General features: G+C 57.4%; 1 protein-coding gene across 7 annotated transcripts in view; it reads right to left on the reverse strand.

Moving 5' to 3' along the window:
* The window catches only part of TCF7 (transcription factor 7), a 33,555-nt gene extending 23,442 nt beyond the window's left edge, over positions 1–10,113 (reverse strand). For 3 of the 7 annotated variants that reach the window (XM_014583601.2, XM_014583598.2, XM_027767639.1), the window contains exons 1-3: positions 9,782–10,113; positions 9,509–9,575; positions 8,859–8,983 (exon numbers count right to left, since the gene is read on the reverse strand). In XM_014583601.2, the coding sequence (XP_014439087.1) occupies positions 8,859–8,983; positions 9,509–9,575; positions 9,782–10,033 (444 nt within the window). In that variant the 5' untranslated portion in view covers positions 10,034–10,113. Of the gene's footprint in view, positions 1–8,804; positions 8,984–9,258; positions 9,316–9,508; positions 9,576–9,781 lie in introns of those variants that run through there. The other 4 variants (XM_014583600.2, XM_014583597.2, XM_014583599.2 and 1 more) reach the window with 2 other exon arrangements.
* Between the last annotated feature and the right edge of the window lie 6 nt (positions 10,114–10,119).

A 10,119-nucleotide genomic window follows, 5' to 3' on the forward strand; every position in this document is an offset into this window, starting at 1 on the left:
GGCGCCCGACACGGGGGGGGTGGTGGGTGTGGCCCTGCCACAGGGAGTCGGGGCTCCCTGGCAGGGGAGGTGGCCTGGTGGTGGGTGTGCGTGCAGAGGTCACTGAGCCCTGCCAATGCGCAGCGTCCTCGGGGAGCAGCTATTTTTAGGTCCCAGGCTTTCATGTGGCCGAGTGATGTGGAGTTTACAAAGCATCAGTAATGCGTTTCAGATGGCGGCCCAGCAGGCCGGGAGGCTGGGCCTGCTGCCACCACCGCCAGGTCAGAGTGAGTCAGAATCCCTCGGCTCCGACTCCCATCACCTGGCCCTCCCGCCCAGGACCCCTTCTTGCCTCGTGGGGAGGCTGGCCTTGGAGTGGTCCTTTGTGATCGCTGCCCAGCAGGCCCCCCCGGGGCCCACCCAACCAGCAGGCCTCTCCTGCCAACATTTACCTGAACCTCAAAATCCCCCATGGCACAATTCCCACTCCGTTTTAGAGAAGGAAACAGAGAACAGACTGACTTAAGGCCACGCAGAGGAGAGAGGGTAGCGTCCTCCCCCCCATAGCCTCTGCCCTGATAGGAAAAGTGGGTTTTTGGGAGGGGTGACATGCCACCACTGGAGCCCAGGCCAGTACAGACATGGCGGGGGATGCAGCCCTGACCGTGTGAACCCCCACAGATCACGCACACTGTCCCCAGGGGCCGTTGCCGTCATCGTGCCTGGAGCCTCTGTCGCACACGCTCACACGCGGTGTGAGGCCCAGACAGCTCTCCTGTCCTTGGAGAGGGCTGCTGGCTTGAATGGGGGGTAGGGAGGGGTGAAAGGGGTTAGGAGGAAGCTCGTTTGGCAGAATGTTGCTTCCTCTGATCTCCAGGGAGTTCTGGCTGTGGAGTCAGGCTGAGGAGGGAAGGCTGCGTGTTACCAGGCAGGCTCAGGCCAATAAAGCAGAGTCTCCTGGTGCGGCCCAGGCAGGCCGTCTCCGTGGGTGGGACAGGCTGCAAGGACAGCCACCCCACAGGACAGGGCAGACTCATGCCCATCCCTGCTCTGCCCCAGGCCAGGGTCCCCTTCCAGCAAGGGAGAGCTGCCCTCCACCCCCTGGGGGCTGAGCCAAGAGGAGCCCCACATTCCAGCAGGACAGGTTGGAGAGTCAGTGGGCAAACCCTCTGGCGAGGACCAACCCACCCGGCTGCAGACTGCGTGCTGAGGCTGACGCAGGCCACACCTTTCTCAGAGGGAGGCAGCTTCCCAGGTGCAACCCCGAGTACGACAGGTCTGTGAGATGAGGCTGCAGACTGCCGGAAGGAAGAGGCTGACAACGTCCTGGGTTCTGGGAGACCCTCCCAAGACCCCCGCCCCAGCCCACCTGGGAGCTCCGCTAGACACGATGCAGGTCCAAGGTGCCCTCCACACCCTGGCTGAGTCACCCGTAGGCTGTGGGCCCTGAGCAAGCCACCGAGCTCCGAGGTGCAGTTTCCTCAGTAGACGGGGCCAGACCTGGACTCACGACCTGGAGAAAGCATGCGTCAACTGCAATGATGGGGACACGGACGCTCCCGCCTCTGAGGCACTCTTGCCAGTACCTTTGGGTTTCCTTCGCTTAAACCCTAGGCTTCTCTTGGCCCTCCTCACTTTCTCCAGTCACCCCTGCGCCTTCCAGCACCCACCCTACCCAGGTGCTGGGGCCAGGTCCAACTCCAGCCACCTGTGGGTGGGCACCACCCTGCCCTTCCATGATGCCAACTCCCCGCAAGTGCCCACTAGCCTCTCCCAGACTCCAGGACCAGTGCTGCCTGGGCTCCCCGGGCACATGCTAGGCCTCAGAACCAGCCCTTCCCAGCCTCCCATATGCCCCTCACGGACCTGGGCTGTCTGCTTCCCAGTGACCACAAGCACGTGGCTTCTGCCTCTCCTCTGCCCCAGCTGTGCTCGCACCCAGAGTATCCTCCCACTCATCCGCACAGGCTCCTCTCCCAGGAAGCCCCCCAGCTGCCCCACCAGCCTCTCTTTTTCCCCTGTGCCCACTGTCAGCATGGCCGACCCCAGCCTGAGTGCAGGCCCCAGTGCGCGTCTGCTGGGCCAGCACTGTGCTCTGGGCAAAGGCAGAGTGCTGCCGCCCCGCTCTGTGCTGAGCCAGGTCAGATATCCAGGAGGAGCTCGGTAAATGCCAGTGTGGCATGAGCCCCAAATTTTAGCAGGCAGAGTGCTGTGGACCAGCTGAGGGCTCAAGGACCAGGGCAGGCCAGGCGGCACTGCCCGGGAGCTGGCTGCCAAGCCAGACGATGTGGGAGTGGTGAGGCCTCCTCCAGCCTCAGCCTCAGGGGTGCTCCAGCTTCCAGCAGAGCCCTTCACACAGCATTAACCACTCGCCAATGCAGCCCCACACCTACTGTGTGCCAGGGCCTTCAGAGGTGCTGTCCTGCTCCACTGCACAGTACCCGAGGTGGCAGGAACACTCACGATTCTTATTTTTAATGTGGAAACTACAGGCCAGAGGGAACTGCCCGGGACCACCCAGCAAGGAGTGGCAGATGTCAGAGGGTGGCTCTCCCACACTCCTGCTTTCCCCTCCACTCCTCTATGGGACCTTAGGTAAGCCCCTTCCCAGAGCTGGCCTCACTGCTCTCACCTACAGAAGGTGGGCTCCTCCCGAGGATCTGTACACTGTACTGTTAGGGGTGGGGTGCCCCTGTGACCCAATAAAACACCTGTTTCCTCCAACGAAGTCTTGTTTGTACACAGAGGCAGGAAACCCAGTCACAAGGTGTGAGGGGGTGTGACTGTAAGGCTTTGGGACCGCAGCAGCCTGAGCAGGCTCGGAGGGGCTGTGGCTCGCCCTGTCCCTCCAGGAGGCTCTGGGCCCACCCTGACCCAGCCTGACCTCAGCAGCGGTGTGACTTTAATCCAGCAGCCTGGAGCCTGCTTACAACTCAGCTGAACACCGCCTTCTTGCACGGATAGGAGTGGGGTGTGGCTTCAGGAGAACCAGAGAGGCGGCCACATTCACTCCTCACTCCTCCAACGCCACTCCAACCCCACACAAGCCTCAGGGGAACTGGGGAAGCAAATGGAGCTGCTGTCAATGTCCCATCTACAGGTCGCGGAGAGCTGGGGAGAACGCCAGGTCCTTGCAAGCCCCTCAGGCCTCTTCATCCTCCCCACATGATAGACACCCCCCTGTCCCACCATGTTAGCTCACCCTGTCCTTCCAGAGGAGCGCACAGGTCACCAGCTCTATCTAGGAGGCCAGGGTGGGCCTCCTTCATGGTGCTTTCCTGGCCCTGAAAGGCATGAGTAGGGTAGGAGCCACCTCTAAGCAGAGCCCCACTGGGAGCAGCAGAGGAGGGGCTGCAGATTTTCCAAAGACCACAGACAGTACTGCACAGCCTTCAAGTCAGGAAAGAAATGCAATTCCATCCAATGTGAAGTCCCATAGCCCACCACAGACCTGTCTAACAAAGAGCCACAGAGACGAAACACCAGGTCGGCCGCTCAGGAACTGCACAGACCAGGGAGCAGTCACAGCTCAGAGCCTGCCACGATCGGGGCAGCAGGGAAGCAAAATGCCCTGGCTCTCCCTGCCTCTTGACCCTAGGACTCTCTTTGGTATGATGCTCCAGGAGAATCATCAAAACAGAAACTAAGGAGTGTTCGTACAGAGCGCCATTCCCACCGGAAAAGAAGCAACCTGCAAACAAACCAGAAGTCACACGAGGGAAGCCCCAAATAAACATGCAGACGTGGGGTCCTGCAAACACATCCCCACACCAGGGAAGCATCGCAGCAAGACATGAGGGGTATGTGCAAGGGTGGCCACGTGAAAGCAGGTCTCGGTGGCCAATGACCACAAGTCTTTTCCCTTTTTTCTCACAAAATAGCTTAAGGTTCCAATGTTCTCCTGTAAAGGTTCTAGGAAGGGGAGTGTCTTTCAGATAAGTTGTTAGGGCAGCAGGGAAAAGACAGAGCGAGTGACCATGGTTCCTACCCTTGCCCCAGGAATAGCACTTCCCTTCCCAAGAACCCCTGGGTGAGGCAGGGTAATGGGTCCTAAACTTCAGTTCAGACCCCAGGGCCCTCCACCCGAAGTAGAGATGCAGGGATGTCTCTGAACAGGAGTCCACGGAGGGTCTACCACTGAGCCACCACAGATGCCAGAGGAGCCAAGATAGGAAGGGAGAACAGGTTAGTCATGGATGACCTTAGCTCTGATCCCAAGCCATGCTGGTACTTCCTTGGGCACCTCTTTAGCACAGCTACCAGTCCTCACTCCAACTTTAGGAGGTGTATTCACCACTCCTGTCATGCAAATATTTAGAGACACATTAATAGACAAGCTCTCTTGGCCTAAGCATGGAGAGTATACCATAAAGCAGACCAATTGCCATGGCTGGAAAGACCACCACAGTGGACAAGGAAGACAAGGCCCAGAAGGTAGATGAAGAGAAGTCCAAGCTGAGTCAAACAAGTGCACAGATCCTGAGGTAGGGAAAGTCTTGCTGGGTATAAAACCCACCAGGCTACTTAGGAGAGGAAGACTATGATGCAGCTGATGAGGAAGCAGGGCCAGCTGCCCAGTAGTCGGTATGAGATAAGCAATTTGGATTTTCCTCCAAGAGCAACTGGAAGCCACTACAGGGCTGGATCAGGTGAGAGATGTAGTCTGATTTATATTTTTAGAGGACCCTTCTGGCTGCTACGTGAATCTTGAATTACAGGTTAGGGTTGGGCCAGAGACCTTGGAAGAGGCTGTTGCTGCCATTTGAATGAGAGATGGCATGGCTTGGACTTCAGAGTAGTGACTGAAGTAGACAAGTGGGACCATTTGGGCTGTGTTTGGAGGGAGGCCCAGGTGCCTGCCAGTCCCTTCTCTCTCTTCCCCTGCTGGACAGCTGCAGCCTACAGGGTGCTGCTCAGGGGACTCTCCTTCATAGCCTAGGCTGAGTCCAGCTCTGCCCAGGACATGGCCATCTGGGCCCAGCAGGGGTTGGGTTTGGGCTTATTCTTCTGTCTGTGCTCAGCTGGGCAATCCCAGGGGCAGAGCCTGTCCTAGTCTGTCTGGGTGCCTAATATCCAGTATCGATATCCAGTATCCAGCCTGGTACCACACTCCTCCCTAACAGGCTTCACTCCAACCAGGGCTGGTGCTCAACCATCACTAACCACCACCGCCACCACCAGGCCCCTGTGCTTGCTCTCTGGTGTGTGGAGGGCTGGGCAGACTCCTCCACAGACTCATCTCTGCAGAGCCTCCCCGGACAGGCTGGCCACATGTCAGCAGCACTTCCTTCCTCTGCTCACATCTTGCTACCCCAGGGCTCCTTCACATAGCCCTCACCTGGACCTCGAACATGGACCCAGAGAAGGCGGGCCCGATGGTTAGGGCCCTGAGCATGAGTGCACTGCCTTCACCGGGCTGCTCCACACTGGCACCTGACCCTTGGCTTGGGGCATGCCCAGGTACCAGGAAGGCCATGTAGATCAGGAATGGGAACCATGGTCCCAAGTCCTGGCAACAGCCAAAAGCATGGAGCTTTAAAAAAAATTTTAAAAATTAAAAAAAAAAAAGACATATAATTCAAGTACCATGAAATACACTATTTTAGACCATACAATTCAGTGGCTTTTAGTATATTCACAAGGCTGTGTACCTGCCACCACTGCATAATTCCAGAATGTTTTCATCACCCCAAAAAAGCAACCCCATACCCATCAGCAGTCACTCTAATTTTCCCTTCCCTAAGCCCCTGACAACCACTAACCTACTCTCTGTTTCTATGGATTTGTCTATTCGGGACATTTCATCTCAATGGCAAGAAGCTCAGCATACCATGCCACAGACCCCAAGTGGAGCCCACAGAAGAAGCCAGAGAACAACACTGCCTCATGTCTCTTTTGGATATGATCAGACCAATAGTCCTGCACACCCAAGAGCCTGAGTTTGTCTAAGAAATGAGGCCTTACTCATCCCAGAGTCCCCCCAAAGTCCCTCTAGAACCTCACTACCCCCTCTCTACCCTACCCCATCCCAGGTCTCAGAGTAGCAAAGAAAAAACAAAACAAAAACAAGCATTGATTACTGGCCTAGGCCCGTAACTTCCTGCAAGCCTACCTTAGATGCCGGACAAACACCAGTCATGAAATAAACTTTGACCTAATCCCCACCCCTCCCCAAAAAGCACAAAGCTTCAAAGAAGCCAAATACCAAAAAGAAGTAGCCTTCTTTAGCTCTCTCCCTGCCCCTTGGCTGTGAGGTGGCCACTTAGTCCACTGCTCCTGGCAAGGCATGAGTCTGCCTGTTCTGTGGTCTCTAGCGTGGTAGTCACTTGGGCATCCCACCCACACGTGAACAGAGGAGCTCCCAGTGTGGGTTTCCCAGCTGTCTAGGGAGGTCCAGCAGCTGGCCTGGAGCATCTCAGCACAACTATGACCACGTGGATGGCCTTAGAGACGGCTGGGCCAAAGGCTGGGAATCACGACTGTGTCCTAAAGGAGGGCTCAGGAAAGGACCAGCTTTCGAAAAGACCTCCAAAGGCAGTTTTTCCTCATGGCTCTTACGAGGGACTCCCAACCTGCTGTAAGAGGGTCTTTCCTGGTTCTGGACACATGAACCTTAAATCGGATGATAAATGTGCTCTCAACACCTGGGATTGGTCCACTTTGCTCTGTATACCTATCCATATTATAGATGTCCACACACAGCTCTCTGGGTAATGCAAGCAGCTCTTACTTGCCATGTGTTCATCACTGTCGGGTTTGCTGAAAAGGGGCTCCCTGACATCCACGTACATCTCCCTCACCCAGTGTCATTCCACAGTAGGCCTCTGCCTCTGCACTTGTCCCCAGCCCACACAGCAGCTGAGGCCAGGGCACAGAGCCTGTCCTCCTCCTCTTCCCCCTGTATTCTCAGAAGCCAGGCAGTAAGAGCTGCAGCTGAGTGAGAAGACTGCAAGGGGATCTGTACCCATGTGCAGCAAAGAAATGCATCTACTATGAGAAAGACCCCAGGCTGAAAAATAAATGACCCGGGCCAGGCAGGTGGTGTTGTGTTCCCCACCCCTCCTTCAATCTTGACTGTTGGAGTCTACCGTCCGCCTACTCCAACTAGCACAAGCCAAAGGACACCAAATGGTCCCATCACCTACACTGTCACAGCAGAACCACATCCTCTCCCACCACTGTCCATGCCATGCGAGGGACTCGGAGCTGCTTCTCCCTGTGTTGGAGACCCAGGAGTCTGAAGCAGAGCCTGCCTTGCCAGGAACATTCTTGGGCCTAGGCCTTGGGTCTAGTCATGGTTACCAGCACCTGGCCTGCTAACTTGCCTACTGGTGATTTGGCAGTGTGTTGTGTCAACCTGGCCCCACATATAAGGGTTTGCATCTTTTTTTTTTTTTAAGTTCTTTTTTTTTTATCATTTTTAATTTGATTAGAGAGAGACAGAGGGGTAGGGAAAAAAAAAGTCAGGAAGGCACCAGGTCTGGGACTCAAACCACAGTCAGCCATGTGGGAGTCCAGCACCTTTAACCACCATGCCACCTGCCAGCCCCAGGGTTTACATCTTGTAGGGGATCCAGAAAGCATCCTTGTTGGGCATCTGCTCATAGAGGCAGGAGGGCTCTGGGGAGAGTCGCTCTGTCAGGTGGCAGGGTCGGGGGCAAGTCTCCCACACAAGCCTGGTAAGAAGTAAACTACGTCTCATATCACGTTATCCCAGGGCAGGAAGCCCGACAGACAGAATGCTGGGCCAACACGCTCATTTGCCAGAGGAGGAAACGTGTCCGAAGGGCGAAGAGTACATTTTAGAGTTGCCATCTACCTGGTTTCCCACCTTGGGCTTCTGGAGAGAAGATGAGGGTATCTGTCCTCTTACCTCCCACCGCTCAGGCATGAACCCCCTTCATGCTCCTGATCCGAATATGCCTAGTAGTCACTCTCTCCTTCCTCCAGGTGACCCCTCTACACACACACACACACACACACACACACACGAGCCTCTCGGGCTGCTGTCTACACCCAACACCCACTCACCAGTGTCCGCCAAACTTCCGCAGACCTCCACTCGCCAACTTGGGCCAGTGAGGACAGCCTTAAATGCTAATATGAATGTTTTTTTAAAAATGCAGTTTGTGCTGCCCCAAAGCACTCAGAATGGACACGTCGTCCTTTAGGTCATCAGCACCAACGGGTACCAAACCATGGTCTGTAATGATCCTAAAATCTCTCAGAATCATTGCTACTAACAAAGATTTAAACCACAAAAATCCTTAAACTGGTCCCTCCTGACACCACCAACCACTTCTGCAAACCCCTCCTGAGGCATGTGAGATGGAGCCACTAAGAACCACTTTCCACACACGATGTTCAGGGTCCTTCTTTGGCAAGGACACACTCATGCCAACAAGGACACCCGAGTAGGCCATGTTTCTCCCACACCACCGGGAGACCTGAACAGCCAGCATTCCCACCCACTCCTGCAGGCACTGCAGCTCAGGTGGTCCAGGAAGAAAGCTAACTGCAAAGCTCTGACAGCACACCACCCTCAGGAGGGCAGCGGTGGTCTCAGCCAAGAAGACTCCACCCTAGCATCACTCAACACCAGGACAAGGCCCGCACCTACCTGTGAACAGGCTGAGAAGATAAAAGCCAACGGCTAGAGGGCAGGGGTGGGTGGGGGTGCCCAGGGCCGACTCTCCTTCCTTGAGCAAAGTTCTCCCTTTGGTTCAGACCCCAGTGGGAGTGTATGGGACCAAAGATGAGCACTTAATTCTCAGCTATTGATTTCCTTCCAGGCAAAAGTGACTTCTTGTCCACACCTCACCTACCTGGTCAAGAAGGCAGCAGGCACGGGGTGGGCCCTGGCTGCTGGGGCCACTTACCAGCGGGGGCTGCGGCTGGGGGTGCTGCCCTGCTCCAGAGGGGGGCGGGTAGTGCATGAGCAGATTGAAAGCGGAGTAGACGGTCTCTTTGTACATGCCGCTGGCGCACTCCGGGGCCTTCAGGCCTGGAAAAACCACAGCTGGGTCAGACACACCAGGCCGAGCGGCCGCTCAGGCTAGAAGCTGTCTGCTCTTGAGAGAGAAAATAAGTATTGCCATGGGTCCCCTTCCAGTTGGTGACTTAAGAAGGAACGGGCTGGGGGTGTCTGCAGTGCCTAGTTTGGAGGCAAGGACCGCCCGTCCAGGCCTCCCTCCAGCAGCCCCTACCTGCCCCCCACCCGCCCTCCAACAGGAGCCTTAGCCAAGGCTTTCTTCTCAGGAGCGGGGATTAGTCAGTCACCTGGGCAGGAGGGGTGGCGGAGATGGCGGGGGTCTGTTTACTCCTATAAAGGTCAGGGCACCGGAAGTGACTCGAGCCAGGCGGCGCCCGGGAAACCCGCCCCCCACTCCCCCACCCCCCAGGGTACTACCGCCTCCTAGAGCAGCAGTTGGGGTAGGCACTCCCTTGGCTCCCTGCTGTCCTTGGCGTCCCCTCTCCCCCCAAGGCCGGGGCCTTAGCGCGAGGGGAGCTGAGTGGCACAGAAACTCACCATCCTCCAGAGACTCTGGAAGTTTGTCCGGGAAAAGTCTCTGCGAAGTGTGCTCCCTCCCGAGGGCCTGGAGGGAGAACCAGAGGGGCCGTGAGGGGAGGTGGGAAAGATGGGGGCTCAGGAGCCTGGGGACCGGGGCACGAGGGCTGGGAGGGCTGGAGACCCCGAGGGCCGGGGTAGCAGGGACAGGAGGACCGGGACAGCAGGAGCCAGCTCTGCGGGCAGCGGAGCAAGGCGATCGCGGGGGAAGGGCGAGTTCGAGCCGCCTCTCACCTCGGCCCCGACCTCGGTCTCACTGCGGGCGCCGGCGCCCGGCCCTGGGACCCCCGAGCCACCGGCCACGCCCTCCGACTCGTTCACGAGCGACGACTTGAGTTCGGCCAGGTCGCGCTCGGGGCCCGCTGCGCTGTCGCGGCACTTGTCGTCCTGTTCCTCGCCCTCGTCCTGGAAGGCCAGCAGCTCATCCGGTGCGCCCAGGTCGTCGCCGCCGCCCGCGCCGCCCCCGCCCGAGTCCAGCTGCGGCATGGTGCGCTCAGCCCGCCTGGGAGCCGAGCGCCGGGAGTGCGGGGTGCCGAGAGTGCGGGGCGCGGAGCCCGCCCGGGGAGCGGGGA

The sequence above is a fragment of the Tupaia chinensis genome, unplaced genomic scaffold (assembly GCF_000334495.1).
Source record: "Tupaia chinensis unplaced genomic scaffold, TupChi_1.0 Scaffold144346_1, whole genome shotgun sequence".
Lineage (NCBI taxonomy): Eukaryota > Metazoa > Chordata > Mammalia > Scandentia > Tupaiidae > Tupaia > Tupaia belangeri.